General features: G+C 45.9%; 2 protein-coding genes across 23 annotated transcripts in view; one reads left to right on the top strand and one right to left on the bottom strand.

Annotated features, from left to right (window-relative positions):
- MAPK8IP3 (mitogen-activated protein kinase 8 interacting protein 3) overlaps positions 1 to 16,533 on the top strand; it is an 82,929-nt gene extending 66,396 nt beyond the window's left edge. For 18 of the 22 annotated variants that reach the window (XM_031060468.1, XM_031060458.1, XM_031060471.1 and 15 more), the window contains 15 exons: positions 776 to 871; positions 2,085 to 2,246; positions 3,163 to 3,328; positions 3,779 to 3,964; positions 4,576 to 4,759; positions 5,549 to 5,668; positions 5,937 to 6,017; positions 6,714 to 6,781; positions 7,856 to 8,004; positions 8,782 to 8,953; positions 9,054 to 9,167; positions 10,402 to 10,440; positions 12,039 to 12,218; positions 12,469 to 12,612; positions 13,634 to 16,533. In XM_031060468.1, coding sequence (XP_030916328.1) covers positions 776 to 871; positions 2,085 to 2,246; positions 3,163 to 3,328; positions 3,779 to 3,964; positions 4,576 to 4,759; positions 5,549 to 5,668; positions 5,937 to 6,017; positions 6,714 to 6,781; positions 7,856 to 8,004; positions 8,782 to 8,953; positions 9,054 to 9,167; positions 10,402 to 10,440; positions 12,039 to 12,218; positions 12,469 to 12,612; positions 13,634 to 13,755 — 1,983 coding nt within the window. In that variant the 3' untranslated portion in view covers positions 13,756 to 16,533. The remainder of the gene's footprint in view (positions 1 to 775; positions 872 to 2,084; positions 2,247 to 3,162; positions 3,329 to 3,778; positions 3,965 to 4,575; positions 4,760 to 5,548; positions 5,669 to 5,936; positions 6,018 to 6,713; positions 6,782 to 7,855; positions 8,005 to 8,781; positions 8,954 to 9,053; positions 9,168 to 10,401; positions 10,441 to 12,038; positions 12,219 to 12,468; positions 12,613 to 13,633) is intronic. The other 4 variants (XM_031060472.1, XM_031060473.1, XM_031060463.1 and 1 more) reach the window with 2 other exon arrangements.
- Positions 16,534 to 19,112: 2,579 nt separating this feature from the next.
- On the bottom strand, positions 19,113 to 21,190 carry MRPS34 (mitochondrial ribosomal protein S34). The gene is made up of 3 exons (XM_005425185.2): positions 20,778 to 21,190; positions 20,634 to 20,676; positions 19,113 to 19,802 (listed from the first exon to the last, which is right to left on the bottom strand). Exons 1-3 carry the CDS (start codon positions 21,093 to 21,095, stop codon positions 19,525 to 19,527), a joined length of 639 nt encoding a protein of 212 aa, XP_005425242.1. The 5' UTR covers positions 21,096 to 21,190; the 3' UTR covers positions 19,113 to 19,524.
- Positions 21,191 to 22,574: the final 1,384 nt, after the last annotated feature.

Here is a 22,574-nt window from a genome sequence, read left to right as displayed (position 1 = left end):
ACCTTAGTCATTAACTATTTAATTTAGATGTACCATGTGCATATTTTGTTTGTATGATAATTGTAGGCCATCACAGACCAAAGTGATGTTCTGTATATCTCCACCAAAGTCAATGGAGGGACTTTGATTCCTCTGCATGAAAGTACTGAAACCAAAAAGTACCCTAAACCAAAAGTGCCCTAAACCAGAATCCAGGTATTTTTAAACTAAATTTCTTTTGTTATAATTGGGCTGGAACATTAGTTATTTCATTTATACTCTGAGAACTTAACAGTCATTTAGTATGAAAACCAAATGCAGTTTATGCCCACTTCTTCCCATCAGTAACACAAAATCAAACAACACCAGCCTCATTTGTTGGCTTGTGACACATTTAACTGGTCAGAGACCTCCTGAAAGAGAGGAGCCTGGCAGCATGGCTTGGAGGTTTCAGGCCATACAGGCATTAAGTTTGGAAAAGACTTTTAAGATCAAGTCCAACTGTCATGATGGAAAGGAATGCTAGTTGTCCTGAGTCTTTGCAGGGAGCATCCTTTCTCTTTCAGCAGGGCAATGTGTAGCCTCTGTGAGCCATCACTGGGGCACTGATGATTGTGAGATGGTGTCTTGGGTGTGCTGCTCCTCTCCCCTTAAGGACTCTTGTTTCACACAAGATGTGATAGGAAGCCTCAGCAGCAGCCACCTCTGGTTGGTTCTGTCACACTGATTCCATCTCTCTTGCTGTATCCCGGTGTTTGCAGCTTTATACTGTCTTTTTTGTCTTCTCTCCCCCTAGCTGAGCCCTAATGGTGGTCAGGAAGACACTCGCATGAAAAATGTCCCTGTGCCTGTATATTGTCGCCCACTAGTAGAGAAGGACCCAACTATGAAGGTATGTTGTTTCAGCTTACCGTGCAGTCCAGAAAGGGGACATGAAATAAGCAAGGGATTTGGGTCACTAAACCTGCCATTTTTACAACAATCTCTGTTATTTAGACATTATATATTCCAAATTCTATCTTCCACTTCCTTTTTTTGAATGGTGGTTTGTAGTGAATGTAGGAAAAAGTATTTTAAGACAAAATTCTCAGCTGGTTCTGGTTGCTAGGTTCCCTGCTGCTCCCTGACATCTTTTGCTTATTTTGAGACAATTCATCAACAACAGCAACATTTTATGCTTCTAATGCTTTTGCTAAGACTCCTCAAGGTGTAATGGAAACTAATATAAAAATTCATGAAAATGACCAAGTGAAAGTAAAAACACATTTCATCACTCCTTAGATTTTACTGTTGACCAGAATTCATTGGAACCAGGCAAGTGTTATCTGGAGTAGATTTTTGTGAAGCCATATCTATTAATACTTGAATGTTTTGAGTAGAATTGCAGTTGGGTATAAGCAGTCATCTTTGGCAGACTTACCTGCTGTAACTGGTTGTTTTGAAATAGTCAGTTTGTCATTACTTCATTCAGAGATGATTTTTAGAAGTCATCCTGATGGTTAAATTGTAAGAAAATTTTTATGCTGTTGTTTCTAGAAGACTCTAGGTGTGATCTTTAGATAATGTTCTGTGCGGCATCTTTTCTTTAAGGTTTTGGGTAAATCTAGTATTTCTGTAGTCCTCTTCCAGGTATTCTCTTAAAAAGCTCCCTGGAAATTATTTATAGGAGGTTAGCTGGATTTGATTTCAGAATACTGCTTATTTGGGAGCTAAACCAGCAGACTGTTTTTCCACACTTCCAGAGATGGGGCAGCCACAGGCTTCTCTCTGGGTAACCTCACCACCCTCACACCCTCACAGGAAAGAATCTCTTTCTAATACCTCATTTAACCTGTCTTCTGTCAGTTTGAACACGTTAAACATCTGTCATGTCCTGGCTTGCATTGCTGCAGTGACTAAAAAGCAGTGATGTTGCTGGGTAGAGATCCTCTGCCTTACCTCTTATCAATCCGGATATCTTCTAGTAGAAATCATAAAGATCTGGTGTTTCCAACTAAATATTTTAGATGTTTGACATTTGACAGTTCTCCACAAAGGTGCCTAAATTCAAAGACACCACGGAGCCTGCAGAATTCTTAGTTCAGATTCCTGCTTCTGTTTCTTAGCTGTGGTGTGCAGCTGGAGTAAATCTCTCAGGATGGAGACCTTTGGAACAGGAGCCTGGGAATGGGCAGAAACTAGATCCTGGGCATGATCCTCTCACCTGTGACAGGGAAGTGGAAGGTGACAACAACAAAAGTAACCATACATCTCCTGAGAAAAAAAAGGTCAGAAAATAAAGTGGATTTTTTTCCCTCTGATGTTTTTTTTCATTTCATCCCTACCATATCCCTTCTCTCAGTATCTTTGTACTATGCCATAAAATGTTCTTGTACTTGTGGGACTGTGCTGTGATGTGCTGGCTCTTCTGTAACTTTAGGTGTGATCTGGGACAAATCACCCAGTATAAAGTTTTCCAACTTTTGCTTTTGAAACGTTTGGAATTTTGAATAAAATCCTAATAACAAGGGCAATGAAATGCTTGACTGAGGTTGCTAGGAAGATTTTATAGCCCTCATCATTGTAAATTAATAAATACATTCAGGGAAAGCTTTGTTAAAAGAACATGGTCTGTGAGTCCATTTGGGCCTCTTGAGATTTAGTCCATTCTGGTTTTTGGTAGCATGAAGTGATTTTTTCTTTTTTTTTTCCTGTTTAAAGAACCAAGCTGTAATTTGCAGATAATCATACAGCATTTTATGCTGTCTGGTTTGTAGGGTTTTTCTCCACACCTGTCTTATATTGCTGCCTTATACTCTCCCAAGACCAGCTTGCTTAAGCTGATCAGTTGTGTGCATCCCAGACTCACAGCATTCTGGATGACTGAATTTTCAGCGATACATTTGTCAGACATCTCAACAGAAAAATTAGTGGCCACATTGCTCTTGCCCTAAGGAGTCAGACAGGCTCTTTGGCCAGTGCTCTGGATACTAGTGCAGTAACATTAATGGAATCAAATTAATAAAAATATAACTGATTAGACAACAATATAAAAAAGAAAAATTTCTTCTATAGTTCTACTGTAGAATAGAATATATAATTTAAAATAAATTACACCATGTCTAAGTGTTGCCAAGCACTGTTAAGCTCAGGTTGATCCAAGAGAAGTGCTGATCATGCCAATGTGTGTCTGCTCTCCCAAAGGCGAAGGAGCTCCATGAGATGGATGCCACATCCAGCCGTGTCTGGATCCTCACTAGCACGCTGTCAACCAGTAAAGTTGTGATAATTGATGCCAACCAGCCTGGCACAGTGGTGGACCAATTCACTGTCTGCAACGCTCATGTACTCTGCATCTCCAGCATCCCCGGTGAGTGCAGCCCAGGCTGGGGTCTGACAGGGTCCCTGCCCCACTGAGGAGTAATAGATGTCCTCACTTGGGAGCTAACCCCTGGGCTGTGTTGTGTTCTGTAATTGTTTCCCAAAATCATAACCCAGATCTTGCCTTCCTGTAGGATCTTTCTGTGGAGATCTCTCCCTGTTCAGTGTTCAGTAAGTCTTTGCTTTGGTATACATCGGCTGTTTTCTGAAAGCAGGAGTGAGCCTTGTCGGGCATGGAAGGGCTCAGTACCTGTGTTGGATACTGATATTAGGGATGAGGGGATCTGCCATGGATCAGGCTGCTGATGGATGGGTGTGGTGCTTCCCCAGGGTGGTGAACCCTGAAGGATCAGAATCTCCCATCATGAGGGTGACCTCAGGAGTACATTAAATTAGCAGTGATTGCTTGATTTAATGAGAACCTGTTCTTTGCCTTCAGCGGCCAGTGAGAGTGACTATCCCCCAGGCGAGATCTTCCTGGAGGGGGATGTGAATCCCGAAGAGTCAGCTGGAGCAGATGGTGTCTTGGCAGGGATCACGCTGGTGGGTTGTGCAACCCGCTGCAATGTGCCACGAAGCAACTGTTCCTCGCGTGGGGACACACCTGTTCTGGACAAGGGACAGAGTAAGTTTTGGGATGTAAAATTTAGTGACATATCAATTACAGCTTATCCTGTACGAGCTCATGGTGTTACAGCCACATCCTCTTGTCTCCAAGTTAAGCACTTCAGAGGCCTCCAGAATTTTGTTACTACGATACAGGACTACCAAAGGCCCTTTTGGTATATTTCTTCTTAGAGCCCTCCTTTCTTCTCTGATTCACATGCTACAGCCTGGTTGCAGGAGTCATACAGTAGAGTATTTTGGGCATGTGAGATGTTTGCCCTGCTACAGGTGCTGCTGTTCTGATTGCTTTCTTCCGTGAGTGTTGGGAAGCCAATTAAGCTCACATGCAAATCATACTGCTGCCCTTGCTGACTCCATACTGTAGTGACAGCCTTGGAGCCCTTCCAGTGCTGTGCTGTGCTAGTCATAGATTATGCTTCACTTTAAAATAGTGTCTGTTTCCCATCCAGGGAGAAGATACCTGATGAGCTGCTGTGTCTGTGGCACAGGCTCAGGGCTTGATTGAGATTGGGAAGGAAAGATAAATCAAAGAATTGACAACCTGATACCTGTATAGTTAACTCACCAACTGATTCTTCAGCAGGTTTCACATTGTTCATTGTCCTCCAGGTGAGGTGGCTCCTGTCTGCAATGGGAAGATCAACCAGTCTCAGTCTACTGAGGAGGCAACAGAGGCTACAGAGGTACCGGAAAGCAGTGCCAGTGAGGCAGAGCTGACGCAGGCCCGGCCTGGGCCCCTCACTGAGCATGTGTTCACAGACCCTATCCCAGCCCAGGCATTCAGGCAGAACGGGTAGGTGAGCTGGGGTCAGAATAATGGTTCTGTTCTATTACTGATCTGTTTTCATAAGCTTTGTGATAAGAGAAGCAGCCTGAGCTTCTGATAAAGTTCAGACTTCTATCAGTTTTGTGCCCAAGCAATTTTATAGATGGGATAACAGGGAAGGAAAAGAATGTCATGAAAACAGACATGGCTCAGCCTGCAACTGACTGGGTCAGCTGTTAAAATGAAAATATTTGACCTCTCACTATGAACTTAGACCTGTGGTTAAGGCAGATCTCCCAAAGTACATGTACACTTCATGTTCTTACTGACAGAGCTTACTCAAATGTGTGTAGAAATTATGATTGATTTACTTGGTTACTTTTACAGCACATCAGACTACCTTTGATGTGCTGTAAAAGTAACCAAGAAAGTGTATTCACTACTCAAAAAGTTCTTAAGACAAACAATGCTGATGTGATGGCCTTAAGAATAGGGTGGAAGTGTTGGATGCAGATTGTTCCTGAATGCCAGTGTTGCTTCTGTTGAAGCTGAAAATGAACAGAGAAAATATTGTTTGTGTAATAGTCTTGCTAAACTCAGTTGGGGTCTGTAGATTTGAAGTACTTGTTGTTTTGTAAGGGGAGGAGAAAGGAAATACTGTAAATTGCAGATTTGCAGTTGAAAACTACCAGAGAAGGAAGCGATTTGTGCCTTCAAGGGCCCATACCTGTCTGTGAGTGCCAGGCTGTGGGCCTAGGTGGGCATTCTGTGCACTGCTGCTGCTAAATCTCTAACACCGTTCTTTTGCCTCTTCAGGGAGAATGGGCAGCTGAAGATGGAGCCCAGCACAACACTGCCAGATCAGGAGTCAACCAGGGATGCTGGGACCTGCACCAGTGCCGCCCCCACCATGTGGCTAGGAGCTCAGAATGGCTGGTGTGTTCCCCTTGGGCTGGCAGATCTATGTGTCACGTCCCTGCTCTGGGCTCTATTTTTCAAGTCCACACACCTTTTGTTCATTGTTTGTTTCTGGAGAAGGTTTCTATTCCTCATTTCATTGCTCAGCTCACCATAGTCTCAGGGATTTAACATCACTTTCTTACCTCACCTCCACCTTTCCTACCAGAAGGGAAGACTCAAACCTGAGCAGGCTGAAGGTGTGGGGCTCTGCTGCTAACCCTCCCCAATTTGTCCTCTTTCGCAGGCTTTACGTGCACTCGGCTGTGTCCAACTGGAAGAAGTGTCTGCACTCAATAAAGCTGAAGGACTCTGTGCTGAGCCTGGTGTAAGTGTGGGTTCCAAGGGACCTGAAGGAGAAGGTTTAGGGCCTGAGTGATGCTTTAGAGGGTATTATCAGCTCTTGGTTGTAGATTTACAGAATCAGAGAATGGTTTGGGTTGGAACAGACCTTAAAGATCCTCTTGTTTCAACTCCCCGCCATGAGCAAGGATACCTTCCACTAGACCAGGTTGCTCCAAGCCCCATCCACATTCCCAGCCTTGAACACTTCCAAGAGATGTGGCAGCCCCAACTTCTTCTTTGCTTTCCTAAGTGTTTCTTTGTTTTGTGAGAGAAGTTTCCCAAGGTTTTTGTAATGGGAAAGCCTCATATCAGTCCTTTTTTCTGCTCCGTTGTAGTCCTGACCTGATTCAGTGAATACATGTCTGGCAATATCAAGAGGAAGTAAGTGGGGAGGAGAAAGGCAAAATTTCACTGAGGGGTAAATTAGGGGGAATTTGTTGAAATTGGTGGTGTTTGTATTGTGAAGGAGAAGAATTCCCTCAACAGAAAACTCACAGATGTGATGATCTTACTGCAGTGAAGGTAAGAGGTGTGACCTCTTGCAGGATGTTCCTGCAATGCTAAACTGACTGGGAATTCTGGAGACTATGTAAAGATGGTGTGTATGGATGGCAGGAAGAGTTTTTGAGTCCCTCATTTCTGCTGCATTTTTTATGTATTTACTATTCTGTTATTTCAGGCATGTGAAAGGGAGGGTCCTGGTTGCTCTGGCAGATGGAACACTAGCCATATTCCATCGTGGAGAAGGTAAGAATCAATGTAATAGAGAAAACAAAGTTTGGCTGAAAGTGTAGCAGTGGATTAAACGCTCGTCCAAGGTGAGAAAGTTGCTGGCTACTGGGGTACAAAGACCGAGTTAAAACACATGGCTATTAAACACATCATTGATATCCTAAACCATCTCAGCTGTACTCTAACACCACTTCTTGAGCTTTTCTGAACAAAAATATGTGTATGTACTGTGTTGTACATGTGGAGTAAATGTGACACTTTCAGGAATACATATGCTGTGCAGTTGTTTGAGGTACACTTAGTAAATTCAATTTCTGGTCCTCTTCACTGCTGTGGATTTTGTTTCCCTATGGCTTGAACAGTCTTAGCTATGTTCACGTCTGACAGCACATGGAGATTTGCTAACTATGACTAAAGAACTTAGTTATTCATTGAGTAGCAGTTCATTAAGCAAGCAGAAATATAGAGATTTCTGGGCTTGTGCAATTCAAATTTTGATTCAGCCTTTGTGATGAGCTCAAGCCTGACCATTGACACATCAAAATTGTTCCCATCAGAAATAAGATAAAGCTTCATGACATAGAGGCTTCCTGTCTGTGAAGGACACAATATCTGCCGGGTTATTAAAAATAAGAGTGAAGAAGGGAGATCTGATTACTTTTCCTGGATTTAACACATTGGGGGAATTATGTTGAAGGTCTGTGACGTGAGGAAGCCCCACCACAAGGACTGTATGGCCCATTTCCTTTTAAGTTTCTGCATAGTTTTGTTCAGCTGTCTTCCCTCTTCTCTCACTGCTTTTGTTGTACTTGTTGGGGAAGCCTGTTCACTTCATTGCAATAAAGGATGTTTAAATTGGCCTGATTTGAGTGCTGTCGGACATCAAACTAAACTGTATTGTTACGTTTCATAAGTGTAAGGCTTTGCCTGAAACAGGAGTCATAGGAAGGTCACAGACATAAGCAAACTGAGCATTTGAGTATCAGCTAAGCCTGTATACCAAGATATATATAGAAAGGTAGAGGATTCTGTTGTATGCTCACATGTCATGGAGGAGATGCATCTTTCCACACTTGTTTTTTAACTCAGATGGTCAGTGGGATCTCAGTAATTACCACCTGATGGATCTTGGCCACACTCACCACTCCATCCGTTGCATGGCTGTGGTCTATGATAGAGTCTGGTGTGGCTACAAGAACAAAATCCATGTTATCCAGCCGAAGACAATGCAGATTGAGGTAAGAGAGCACATACGTTTCTATGCATGCACACACTTGTGTTGTATTTATTCTTAATAGCTCTTGACCAAGATTGTCAATCTGGGTCATATTATGATCAAATCTGCCAGGGGTTATTTGTTCCTTCCTCCCTTTGCAGAGCATAATTCTATCAGAAAGTATAAACTGACAATTTTCTTTGCCTTTACTAGGGAGTCTGTGGGGCCATGTACTGTCCAAACATAGTTGTTTGTTTTACACTGACTCTTCACATATAATCTAAGGCTTCTCCATCTTTAGGCATTATGGCACAAAGGAACAGTTAGCAAGCCTCTGGGATCCCATTAAGAGAAAACAATATTTAGAGCCTTTTGGGTGAAAATCAGTACAGTGGTCTTGGTACAAATCTGAGAATGCTTGAAGTAATTCTGATTGAGGAGAGAAGAAGTGCTGGATCTGAAGTTCACATTAGTGAGCCAAAGCAGTTTGATCTTTGGAATTTATCCTGGAGTTGTGTGTTTTCCTTTTCTATCAAGTACATTGAAAGCTCTTGGCTTCTAAATGTTCTTGCTCCTGAAGTGGTCTGAAAAGACCATCAATTCTGCAAACCTGCCAGACAGCTGCTCAAGCAAAGAATTTTTTGTACACAGTAATGAACTGCTGGGATCAGCTGGCATTAACACAGCTTCTCGAAGATCTTTGGAACCCAAACAAGTGATCTCAGTTGAAAATTGAGTATGTGTATATGTGGAGTATAGATAATGGCAAAACTTCTTTGAACTCACATTGGTATTTTAGAAATCCTTTGATGCCCATCCTCGTCGAGAGAGCCAGGTGCGACAGCTGGCATGGATTGGAGATGGCGTGTGGGTTTCCATCCGCCTGGACTCCACGCTGAGGCTCTACCATGCCCACAGCCATCAACATCTGCAGGATGTCGACATTGAACCTTATGTCAGCAAGATGCTAGGTGAGGGTCTGTTGCTTACTGAGCTCAAGGCAGAATTTGCCCAAAGCAGACCTTGCCCAAAGTCACCACTGACTGCCCAACTCTCATTCATGCTTCCTAGGCACTGGAAAGCTGGGCTTCTCCTTTGTGCGGATCACAGCCTTACTCATTGCTGGCAACCGCCTTTGGGTGGGCACCGGGAACGGTGTTGTCATCTCCATTCCCCTGACTGAGAGTAAGTGACATTTATTCAAAGTACTCCTGCATCTCTCCTAAAAAAAAAGAAGATTTTAGGTGTTACTTGTGCAGCATGGCAGGTGGTTCAGGCAGGCTGATGCTTTCCTGACATTTGACACCCTTTAATCATAGCCATTTCAGGGAGAAGAGCCCAGAGTATGAGCAGCCCTGGACCTTAACAGAGCAGAGTGATGTGAACTGATTCTGTAGCTACTGTGAAAAAGGACAAACAAAGCTTTGGGAATTGTAGTAAGTCACCAAAAGGAGGTCATGGGATGAGAAGTCACCAGGAAGATCTCCTTGGAAATTCCACTTTGCCCTAGTCATCTAAATGTCTCCGTAGCAGTATTTTCCAAAAACTGAGCTTAGAAAAGCTCCATTTACTCAGATTAGGGCTCAGCTTTATCAATCAAGTAGAAATAGGTATCCTACACCAAATCCAGCCTGGTGAGGGGACCCAGAAGTAAGAGTTAATAGGTGAATCTCTGGAGCTGGAAGTTTAATTGAAGCTCTTACTAGTCCTGTTCTGAACCTGCCTGTCAGCATCTTATTTTGAAGGTCTTATCCAAATCACCATGGGGAAGTAGGATTTGAGACTGATTGCAATTGCTCTCAACAGAAAGCAGCCAAATGTGTGTTTTCTCACCAATGCTCACAGGAAAGTTGAGAAACAAATACCTCTTGTGTAAAAAGAGCAAACCTCTTGTAATCCTCCTGGAAGTCAGACTTGGGATGGTCTCCTCTGAGGGCAATGAAGTTGGATGTGTCTGGGGTTAACACCAGGAGGGCAGTGACACAGTCCTGTTCATGCATTTTGGTCATTGCAATTTTGGTCTTGTTTCTGAGTTCCTTTTGGAGCCCATTCTGTCTTAAGGCTGCTGTCCTTGTTCTGAGTTAAACTTTTTCCCTGCTGTAAACCAATTGCTTTATCTTTGTGTGTTCCTGTAAAAATGTGGTAAGCAAGAAAATCTCACTAAAAATGTAGCAGTGGATCCTTGTGACACAGTCCCTCTCCCACCTCAGATACCACGTCTGTCCCTGCATGGTAAGAGCAAAGTGAGCAAGAACAGAGTTAGTATCAACTAATAGGAGCTTCTGTAGTGGTTTCTCTAGGCTTTATACTATTTTTGTTGCCCTCAAATTATCTCCCAGTAATCACCTTTTTCTTCTCTCCCATCCTGCCTGTCACTTCCCATGCCCCTCCTGTGTTCCCTCTCCCTGCCTGTGCCTAGCTGTAGTCCTCCACCGTGGCCAACTCCTTGGGCTCCGGGGTAAGTCCATTGCCTCCCTCCACAGCTGTCATTCCTTTTGCACCCATCCTCCTATGTAGTCAGTCTCCCACCTTCCATTCTGCCATTCAACTTCTCTCCATCCATTTTTCCTCATCACTTTTTTAAGCTGCATTAGAGAAAAGCAACCAGAGACAGTCATGTAAATATCCTCATTTCCCACAGCTATAAACAATGTTTTCCATCTCATTGTTGATCCTTCTGTTTTTTTGTGTTAAGGATAATTATTCTTCAACAGTGGTTCCCTTACTGTGGTAGACCAATTTGAGATGGGGACAGGAAAGGTTCATTCAGTCAGAAGCAGGAACCAGGAGTATTCTTCCAAGGTCTCCCTTGGTCATCCTTTCTTTTCCAGGGATGCTTCTTCCATCAGTTTCAGGCCAATGGCAGGTGGTGCTCTGGCACCTGTCAGCTGTAAGTTATCAAACAAGAGATTGAACCCAAGGGGACTTAATAAGCATGAAGACTTGTTTAGGTTTGTGCCAGTTAAGGCAGGATCTCAGTTCAAATTCATGCCTTTCCAGGCTCAGAAATTAAAGGGGCTTTTTTCTCACTCAGAGACATTCATGTATCTGTCCAGATGCATTATCAACATGTGTCTCCTCCTTTTAAAGCATCTGATATTAATTGCAGAAAAAAGCCAGATACTGTACAAACATAGACTCTCATTCCTCCATCAAAGTATTTGTACTTCTCCCACTGTCCTGGCTTGAGCCTGATAGGGAAAAGTCTCTTTTGTCCAAGTCATATAACTGAAATTGACCCAAAGTTAAAACACAGAACTACAGATAATGAATGAATTCACAGAAGTACAGATAATGAATTAATTCACTTTTTTACAGAAAAGTGAAAGCTGCCTAGTTTAATATTGTTCCTGTTGCACTGATGTGGGTGCATGCAGAAGGAAGGCATCTCCCACCCTGAGCTGACAGCACTGGTCTCTGTTGCTTGGTTAGTGGAAACTGTCACATTCTTGGAGCTTGGTCATGAAGGATACAGGGCCCTGAGCCCTCCTTGGAAGCTGTGGATGGTGAGCATCTGAAAGATGTTCATTGCTGGGCTAGCTGACAATCTGGTGTCATGGTTAAATCAAGAAATGAAGAAGGACATCCACTTCTGTGATGGCTTTGAGTGGGCTGAGAGGCTTCACCAGACCCAGAGACTGCTTTCAGCAGCATGTGTGCTCATTACTGGACATGAGCAAAGGACTTGACTTGGAAGTTGAGCAATGCCACTAATCTAGAGCAGTAATTCTCCTCCAGCTGCCTTCTGGGGACAGTGGGCACTTTGGGTACCCTGCCAGCTACAAAAGACCAAGGTTGATCCTAGGACAGTGGGTTATTTCTGGACACTGGACAGGATCACTGCTGGTGACACCAATCTAGCTTGCCTCAGGCTCAAAGAGAGGGACTGTGTAATCTGCTGTGGTCTCCTCCATCACATCATTCATAAAAGACCTTTAAAGAGACCTGCACCTTTAAAGGTTTTTCTTCACAGCTCATGAGTTTTCTCTCTGATTGAGTCCATTTTGTAAAGGAGACTCATAGCTATCACTGATGGTGTTCTTGCTCTGTCTCCAGCCAACAAGACTTCACCAACCTCTGGAGAGGGCAGTCGCTCTGGTGGGGTCATCCATGTGTATGGTGATGACAACAGTGACAAATCTGCCAGCAGCTTCATTCCCTACTGCTCCATGGCTCAGGCACAGCTGTGCTTCCATGGCCACCGTGATGCTGTCAAGTTCTTCGTCTCTGTGCCAGGTAAGCACAACTCTCCCTCAGCAGGTGCTTATCCCTCCATCCCTTTTGTAGCAGGGGCTGGAGCTGGTCTGCAGCAGATTAGGGTCCAGGCCATGGCTGACACTTCCTGTGGTTCACACATCTGTATTTATACTGGAGTGACTGCCAGATTTGACTGGCAGAAAGAATTGGTCTGCACAATGTGTTTGTGTGCATGTGAACTGTGTGGGGGCTGAGCAGAGGCACGGACAGCACCTCTGTCTTCTCCTAGGCAATGTCCTTGCGACCCTGAACGGGAGTGTGTTGGACAGCCCTTCAGAGAACCCCAGCACAGCAGCGACTGAGACAGAGGGCCAGAAGCTAAAGAATGTCCTGGTGCTGAGTGGAGGAGAAGGGTATATCGATTTCCGGATTGGTAAGTCCCCTTGCTGGGAGGCATCTGGAAAGGTAGTGGGTGCATAGCTGTGGTCATGGAGTGAGGCATCACTGTTGTGGAGAACCAAAGCAGAAAAGCCCTACACTGCTTCTCTTGCATCTGGCTGTGAGGGCAAATAAGGATGTTCCTTGCACAGCACAAGGCTGTCAACCTGTGCCCTGTGGCTGCAGTGCCACACGGCTGTAGTGATGCGTACAAAATCGAGAACAAAACAACACAGTTTTGAGATTATGTTAATATAGGAAGTAATATAAAAGCAGGTCTTTAACTGGAGGCCTCCAGGTGCAACATACACACATGATACAGGACTTCTACACTTTTGTAAGTTAAACAAATTAGCATATTTAACATATATTGTCCAATTAGAAGAGCAGTTGGTTAGGTAATTTTCCCCAGGTTCTGCCCCACTGGAGTTGGTCCAAGAGCTTTGCCCCACATTCATTACGTCTATCATGCATGGTAAAAAGCAAGATGTTCTTGGTTGACTAAAGAAGCAAGACTAAATATAAATAGTATTTCAGGAATATGTTAGGAGGTTAGTTTACTGTTCTAAAATGTAGGGGAAAATGATAGAAAAAGTGCTGGGAGCTACAGCCATGCATTAGCAATCTACAAAGCTACAAATACATTAAAACTATCATAAAATAGCATCAGTATGAATGGCTTTGGAAAGAACAAATGCATCTGTGCCACTGGGTCCAAACACTGCTGCCCCACTATGATTACCCTTGCTGCTGAGGGTGCTCTGTGTGTAAAATCAGCTTCCCTGAAGGGTGGAAGGGCGGTTTTTGTTGCTGCTGGAGCTAGTTTGTCCCATCCATGCAGTCCAGCTTCAGAAAAGAATGGGGTTGCTGTAAATGTTCTCCAGGCGCAGAGAAAGATCTCAGTTCACAGTGTCTGTTACCAGACTGCTGGGACTCTAAAAGGGGTATTGGCCTCTTCAGAGTATTCCAGAGCATTTTCTTTCCTGCCATTTTTACTCTCAGTGTTCTCTCTTCAGGGGATGGGGAAGATGATGAGACAGAAGAGAATGTGGGAGATGCCACCCAGGTGAAGCCAGTACTTTCCAAGGCTGAACGGAGCCACATAATTGTGTGGCAGGTATCATACATCCCTGAGTGAGAATTCCTCTTTTCCCACAATGTAAGTGTCCCTCCTCCCGCCTGAATGCCACGATGTACATACAAAACGCCTGCATTATAACTCCTGCTGGAAACTGACCCTGGACAACTGCAACGGTTCCTGCCTTGGACTGTGACCCCCTTGAACCTCTGAACTCGCAGCTTTCAACTCGGGCCCGTATGCTTTTGGCGTGGTTAGGTTCTTGTTCTGCTCTGGAGCTGGCATCTAAAAGGAGAGAAATGGCAGTACACCATGGAGGGAGCTTGGAGCCAGGACTGTGGAAAACCTTTGCCCAGTGTCATGAGGCGCAGCTGTAGGGGGGTGGCTCAGGTTCTTGGGCAGGTTGCCTCATCCCCACCTGCATGAGAAAGAAGTGTGTCCCCAGGCATTCCCTGCCAAAGCAGTGATGGTGAATCACTTCTGCAGCACCTCAGCAGAAATCCTTCTAGTTCACCAGTATCATCATCTTATCCTTATTCACCCTTAAGCACAGAATAACATTCTCTGGACTTAGAGCAACGAAGGGTCTAAGGAAGCCTCCAAAGAGCATCATAGTTTCAGCAGCACTTCGGCTGTGGGGCTGGAGAAGGCAGCAGCACTCTTACTGTGGGGATCACATCTTCCGTCTTTGCAGGGGGAAAGTCCCTTCCTCTGCTGCTGCTGTTGCCTCAGCAGTCATGTGCTGAGTGCCTGCCTGTATGTGTCCCAAGAGAATTGTTTGCTGGGCTCAGATAGAAGATAGGTGTTTGATTGTCAAGGCCAAACAGCTGTAGTAGCAAAAGGGTACCAGAATGTTGCTTTTTTAAGAAAAGGCAAGGCTTTTCTTGCCTCTCCCTTCCAAAACAGCCATACAGAAAAGAATTCCTGAGTTCATTCTGAAAGGTTCATGTGGTGGTTATCTCTGCATTGCATTTGGTGGCTTTTAAAAGACAGGTGAGGGCACATGGTGTTGATCTACTGTGAGTTCTGCATTAACACTTTGCATTGCCTCGTCTCAAGGCTGTGTCTCCTTTTTAGGACCTGCTGGAAGGAGATCTTTTTTCACAGAGACTTGGAAAACAGAGACTTGGCAGTTGGTTAGGACAAGTGCAGTCTCACCTGATGTCACACACAAAAAGAATTGAGGCTAGATTCCTGACATCTTTTACCTAATATCACAAGCACTAACTATGCTAGTAAGAAGTTTGAAAAGCTGGAAATTTCTGACTCCTGAAAAAAATTGAGAGCACCCAAGAAAAGTGGTGATAGCTCTTTCTGTCTAAGCAATGCTGAATCCTGCTTACAAAAGAAGCATGTGAATTCTGCTTACAAAAGAAGCAGCAAAAATTGGGGCCAGGGAAAGTGGTTTTGAGCTCAAGATGCAGAATATGAAAGTTCCAAGTGTAGAGGCAATGGTGCGTTCTCCCTTTCTTATACTGTCCCAAAACGACAAATTCTGTGTCCCTTGAAACATTCTTTTCTGGGTGTGCAGGAGTAGGGCAAGTTGCATGTGTTAGTGGTGAATTTGGAAGCTCCTGGTGGTTGTCTTGTTTTTTTGCCTGACCTATACAGCACTCCAGGGTTCACAGAGATGTCCTTGTGACAGTATGGGGACAACTGGGCAAGCCTCCATCTCCTAGAAAGCTCCCTGCTGTGTCCTGTGCTCGCTGCCATGGACCAGGCTTGCAGATCCCGGTGTGCTGCAGGGATGCCGTATTCCCAGGCGATGCTCTAACATGTGGCATTTCTCCTGACACAGCAGCACCTAAACAATTTTTGTTTCCACAGTTCAGGAAAGGTCATGGCATACATTTTCCCTGCAAGAAGGCAAGAGACATCTCTGGTGAACAGAGGTCTCAGCCAGCCACAGTGGTGCCCATGCTATGTGTGAGCAGTGCTGGTGACATGCACCCATCACACCACTCCTCCCCAAGGCAGGAATCCAGCCGGAGGGCATCTTCCAGGCATACACATACTGGACTCTGTGACTGGCACAAGGTTAAGGAATACATGGAGACACCACCTGCATGCTGGGGGACTGTTCACCAGGGACATTTTGCTGGGGCACTGCTGACCATGCCAGGCTTCTCATTCACTTTTGCTTATGCTTTCTGCTAGGAAGACCTCTTTGGATCCCTCCCAACACAGGGTGCATTGAAGTAAACAATATAACATATAGAGCACAGATTCCACTGTCATGTAATAGTTCATCAGTTAGGGCCAGGCAAATTTCAGAATTTGGGCTAGCTGAAGGGAAAAAGAAGCCCTGGTAGGGTACAGTTCCTTAACTCTATCAGTTCTTTTATAGGAAAGTTAGAATTGCAACATTTGTACCACCGACTGTTCTGTATCAGGTATGAGAAGTTGAAGGGACAGCACTTGCTCTCCTGTCACCCACTGAGCCCTAACAACACATGGGAATCTCCCATCAGATTCCTTTCCAGCTCAATGCCATGTTCTCCTCCAAGAGAAGCACATGGCCCAGAGGGGCAGCTGTAGGGGGGAGACCGAGCCTCTGCTGATAGCTCCTGTGTTCTTGGGTCACTGCTGGGCATCAAGGTGAGAACTAACTGGCTTCAGTATGCTTCTCTGTCATATCTCCACTGTGATGTATGTAAAGTATCTTGTATGTTACAAAATGATTTTTAAAAGTGTCTTAAGGCCTGTAAACTCCGCTGTTTGGTATGAAGATGGCATTCTGTAAAGAGCCTGCTGTATGAATATGTTCCCATGCTTTGTCCCCTATGCTGTCAACAACAAACTGTATCTGTTCTGTATGTAATAAACATGTTAACATCACCTTGAGCACCATGCTGTGTTCCTATGAAGGCATTGGGATTGCTGCTCAGTCTTTAAAAGGACACTTGTATGGGTGGGAATGCAGCTCAAGTGTTCCCTGCTGAGCATTTCAGTGGCAGGAAATGAAATGTTGCTGCCTCACAGGGCAATCTGTAGCTTATACCAGCAGCAGAAAAAAAAATTGGAAATACAAGGTGGCACAACTTCAGAAATAGAAGCTGGAGCAGAGAAGCATTCACCTGCTGGCTTGCTGGAACTTTAGTCAGGGTGGCCCTTTCAGGTGAACTGCCAGGGATAACACATCAGGTCAGTTTTCTACACTGTACAAGGTGGCACTTCACAGTCCCATAGGCATTGGTGATATCAGCATCATTTGACTGTAGGGAGCCTTTCAGTCCCAGCAGCATTTGGACACCTTCATAGTTGTTTTGTAGAATTGCATGATTCAATGGCTAGACATGGCAATGAACCATGTCCTTAAGACTGGAGAGGAGCATCTTCTGCCCCAAGCAGGGAGCCCTAAGGCAAGTCACCTCTGTGACCAACACACGCACTGTGGTGTGCCACAGGCCAGGGTGTAGTACAACTGGCAATGCCTCTGCAGTTAATGGAGGCACCTCAGCAATGAGGTTTGGAAACGTGTGCTGTGATCCATCCTAAATCCCTGGGGATGCACCCTTTGAAAAAGCCAGCAGCAGTTTGAGCAGGGCCCTGGGTGAAGTACAGTCATGTCTGGTGGCTAAGTAAGCAGATCACTGCCAACAGCCTTCAAACAATCCCCCCACGCTGGTAAAAAATCTGTGAGGAAATGTACAAGTTTGGGAGGCTCATCAGAATTCACATTATGGTCTGGGCGTGGAATCCAACACATGGCAAACAGGCTGTGCAGCTTCCCAAAAGGGACCTTCACTATCAGGGTAAGGCTCCCAGGCTGGCCAGGGCTCTGTCAGAAGACACCCATTTCATGACCCTGAGCTCACCAGCAGGTCCTAACTGTTGTGGTAAGTGCCACCTAGACCCCCACCTCTACAGGGGCCCTTTCCTCCTATGGCCCAGGAGCCTCATTGAAGCACAACCTGAGGTCTTCAACATGTAACTGTGTCAGTCTCCAGCCACTCCTGGATCGACTCCTTGGACCCAAGGGACTGGATTTTGCCTACATCATCTTCAGAAATCCCACCTCACCCAAGCTGCTGCATGAGTCTGTGCCTTACCACCTCCATCTGCTTTTGCTGCTGGCTTGGCTCCCTGGTATACTTTGATCATGGGTCATTTCTTGCCTTTTCTGGGGCTGCTGTGACCAGCACTTGGGTCTGCCCTCTGTGGTCATTGTGTATGCCTCCTCAGGGGGACACTTCCTCTGCTGGTGCTACATTTAGATCGCAGCTGTGCAGAACAGAGGACTAGACTGTTCTACTCATCCCATCTGATTCACAACTACACCTCCCTTTAATCTCCCTTGTTCTTGGTTTGTGTTCAGTAGTACCTCAATCACGGTGCAGACAGGAAGGCAACAGCTCAGCTCAGTGCCCAGCAGTGGAGACTATAGATATCAGACAAACTACCTTCCAGCCACAGCAACTGCCATGGGAAGGCTCACAGCCTCAAACCGTGCCTTTAACATTACTCCTGATTCTCCCTCTCCTGGATTCTCCCATTCCTTCTGAAGCCAGAGAACTAGATTTGGCACATGCGCTGCAGTGCTTCTGCCGCAAGGCAGGCTCAGTTCTGTTCCTTGTCACAGGACCAGCTTTTAACTCACAAGAAAAGCCTTTCTTCATATCCCATAGCATCTTAACCCTTCAATCATGGTGCGAAGCCTCTGGTGAGGAACCTATGGTGAGGAGATGCGGAGCCTCTGGTGAGGAACCCTATGGAAATACAGGTAGCCAATGTCAATCTGTGTGCTCCTGCAGCCATTTCCTGCTGGCTGGGGCCACATGTTCCCAGCTTCATCCAGGCCACACACACTGGGTGGAGCAGAGTCCAGTTGAGAGTCCAGGTGCTCTCCCTCACTAAATCTGTTCAGGCTATTTGTGATTTCAGGATGCTGCAGTAAATGGAACGCCACCTCCTGATTATCTGCAGACACAGGAACTAAACAGTTACTTCTGCAGGGAATTGATACATAGAGCTGAACAGCTCTTGTGCTCCCTCCACCCACACCCAGACCAGAGCCTCCAGCAGCCTTGGACACAGCAGCAGCATCTGCAGCCACGGCAAGAGAAGATGAAACATCATGAACTGTGCTCAGGAGTTTTAACGTTCACAACATGCTGCCCTGGAACAGGGGTAATTTACAATTGGCTTCAAATGGTAAAAGCCAATCCCACCTCCTTTGCATCACCAGAACGAAAATAATTTCCCCTATCTCTTGACAGCCATCTTTGGGAGTAAGAGACGGATAGCTTTGGGTTACCTTAGTATTGAAGTCATGTTCCTCACTTCTTGTTCACTGCCGTCATATGCTAGTAACAGATCATTCTGCAGAGAACCAGATGCTGTGCCTAAGCTAATGGCTCTCCATTTGGCTGTCACAATGTCTTGGCATTGAAAAAAATTCATGGGTTTTCTTAGAATTGTGCTGCAGAATTAACATTTATTTCCATTTGAAGATACATTTTTTCACAGCTCTGTGAAATACTGTGATATTTACAGTCATTTTTCTGTGATTCATGCAGGACCCAAGTTATATAAAAAATGTTATGCTCCAAAGAACTGCAGCTGGCTGAAGTTGCAGCTGAAGCTGTGTATTTAGAGACTATCCAGGGAACCAAGAAGACTTCTCTGCTCACTATAACCAAAGTTATGGGAGAAGAGTCTGAATATATCTGCATCTTCCCTTTCAGATGAGTTACTGTACAGGGCTGAGGAGAAAGCTGGAAACATCCTAGGACAATGAGCACAGAGAGGCTCTGTAAGACCCTTTGTGCACTGAGCTTCTAACAGGTAGTGAGAGCATGTGGGATGCTTAGGACACTGAAGAAGTCTCTATACCGGTGTCCCAGTAGCTTTTTTCTTTGCCCACTCTTGGGGAGAGGCCAGGACCTTCTCCAGATCAATAATTGGCTCTTCCACGATTGGTTTTCCCTCCTTCTGCCACTGTGCAAGGATCATGGCTCGGAGCAGTGGTGGGTATGGCAGGAACCGAACAGTCACTTCAGGCACTGGGATGAATTTCTTGAAGGCTTCCTCCTCGTGTTTGGGCACTATACGCCAGTCATGGTACATTGCTTTGTCAATCTCCCTCACTTCCCCTTCAGTTTTGCCTGGGAAAAGACAATGAACACCAGTGGGTAACACCATCACATAAAACTGCCTCCAGACACAGCAAGTGTTGACTCTTTGGCACCAAAAATGCTACAAAAGGCAAGAGTCGACAGAGTTTTCAAAGGCTGGACAAATTATTCCCTGCTATACTATAGGATCTCACTTCTGTCCTTGAGAATTGAAATAGAAATAGGTTCCAGCTGAGTGAGTGATTCCCTCTCTTAATTTAAAGTTTTGCTTTGTCTCTCTCAAGTTCCATTTCCATGGTTAAGGAACAAGAGTAATTTCTCCCTACACTGATGAAAGCTTCCTAGAAAACTAAGTGTTAGAAGTGGCCAACAACTTAAAACCTTCGAATGAGTACTATTTCAGTAATTCCAGTAAGGGAAAATTATATACTTAATATAAAGCAACTCTAAAAAGGAAAATTCACTCATACAACTCCAATCATTAAATTAAAATTCCAGTAACACAACTTCATTGCCATTGCACTTTTTCCTTTTTAGAGACAATTTAAATTGGAATACCCTCATGCTCATACTATGTCTTGCTTTGAAAGTCTCAGAACAGTGTGTCAGCTCATCTAATATGCCTTTAGTGCTGCTGCTCCCCAAGGTCATACTGCACTGGCTCTCCCACAGCATTCCTTGGAAAGACATTGTGAAGGGGCTAGATTCCCAGCCTTTGAAACGCAAGGAACTTCTTTTCCCATAAGAAGATGTCAGAAAAAAATATTTCCCAGTCAGGGAGCCTGCGGTTTCTCTGCCACCCTCACGCACCCGGTGCCCTCTAGCTCTGCCCCCATGTGTGGGAAAACGAGCTGGTTTTACCTTTGAAGGTCAGGTAGCCCCAAGCTCTTCCATGGTCCATGTTCTGCAAAGAAAAGAGGAACCTGTTGAGGGTGGGTCGCAGCGGGGTGGAGGGCGGGAGCTCCGCAGGGCGCGGCGGGGCGGCGGGCGGGACAGGGCAGATACCTCGGCCGTGTAGTCCGCCTTCACCTTGGTGATGACCCAGTAGCAGGGCTCGCGGTGCGCCCACAGCCAGGACTTGCGGGTGACGGTGCGGCCCACGCCGAAGCGCGGCAGGCGGCAGAGCAGCGCCAACAGTCGGTTCTCGTTCCGCACGTCCTCCCAGGCCCGCACGGGCAGCCGTTTCTGCGTCAGCGGCCGCCGCATGGTCTCGTAGTCCACGGCGAAGCGCTGAGAGTCCCGCGGCCGATCCTTCAGCGCCCGGTACTCGCGGTTCTTCCTGGCCATGGCGGCGATAGGCCGGTGCAGCTTCTTGCGGGCCATGGTGGCGGCCGAGGGCGCGGAGCAGGCAGAACCGAGCGCCGCACCTGGATTCGCTGCTCCCGCCTCTCCCGGAAGCCGCGCCGGGCTCCGCGGAAGTCGCCCCGCCCGTCGCCAGGGTCAACTGCAGCGTTCCGCGTGGCCCAGCCGCCCGCAGCGGGTGCTCTCAGGCTGCTGCCCGCAGAGGGCACGGCGTGCCGCGGCCCCTCGCTGTGGTGCGGACCTGCCGGGGCCAGCAGGCCAGGCGCGGCCTGACGGTACTGTGTGCTAGGCGGCTCTCGGGGGAGCCGGGCTTGGTTGTTGAGATGCATCTGAACAGTGTCTGGTTTAGAAAAATCTGCACAGATTCAGCTATGTCAGGGAGCGTTCAAAACCTGAGTGAACCAGGTTTCAGGAAGATTAAAGCAACAAGTCTGGCCCAGATCTTCAATCAGAGGCTGGGCCACGAGCAGCAGCCGGGTCATGGAACTCCGTACTGGAATGAGACAAATTCCTCTGAGCTGCTCCAGTCATGGAATGCCAGCACAGTGAGGCTACACTTTTAAAGAGTAGACTTTAAGTAAAAACTGCATAGATCAGCCCTTGGATTTTGGCTAAATACTGGTAAATTAAATCTGACAGAAGGCTTTTTTTTTTCATTGAAATCTGTATCTTAAATTAAAGGAAGCACAGCAATTCCAGCGCTGCTGCAAAGTCCTATATTGAAGGCATTCAGGATACTGAGTGGGTTTTTCCAGCAGCCAAGATCAAAGTGTGAGGAGAAAGTGGTGTGTTCACGTGTGCTGCACACTAAAAAAGTAAACCACACATTAAAAAGGCTGACAATGCTCTTAAGACTAATATGGTGCATCTCTTGAAAAAAGATAGGGGCATAGGAGTAAGTAGGAGTTACCTGATTAAGTTGAGAAACACTAGCTTAGAAAAAAATACTTGATCTCAATCCAGCTGTTAAAAACGAGAGGAGACTCCCGGTACTAAAGTGATTTGGGGGAAATAGCAGAGCAGTTAAACCATTTATTACAAGGTACAGAGTTGGGAGCTTGTACCCAAGGGTTGTGCAGCACAAGGATCAAGCTCATTTCTGCTTAAGGCCCCTACATATCAGTTTCTGTGAGTCCACAGAGCAGAAGAGGTGACAAGAATGCTTGAAAAATTACGGAATTGGCTTTGTTGGACGGACAGAAATTAAAGACGCCACCACACACACAGCAAGTCATCAGGTAAACGATGCAGCTCCGCAACAGCCGACCACATACGGCGTCTCCCGCTGCCCGGGCGAACGAGCGCAAATCATGTTCCAAACCAGCCACTTCCTGGCGTGGCTAACGGGGTATACATATACAGTCCGAGGGCAGCGAGCAGCGGCAGCAACGGTTTCTGCTTCTTTAGGGGAATTCTATCAAGGGAACCGCTGTCAATTGGGGGGTGCTGCAGCGCCCTTCGCTGCCCCGGCGCAAGCACGGGCACCGCCGGTGGCGGGGG

Source organism: Geospiza fortis, unplaced genomic scaffold, assembly GCF_000277835.1.
Source record: "Geospiza fortis unplaced genomic scaffold, GeoFor_1.0 scaffold114, whole genome shotgun sequence".
Taxonomy (NCBI): domain Eukaryota; kingdom Metazoa; phylum Chordata; class Aves; order Passeriformes; family Thraupidae; genus Geospiza; species Geospiza fortis.
The sequence above is the reverse complement of the archived record's forward strand: the minus strand, read 5'-3'. Positions and strand labels throughout refer to the sequence as shown.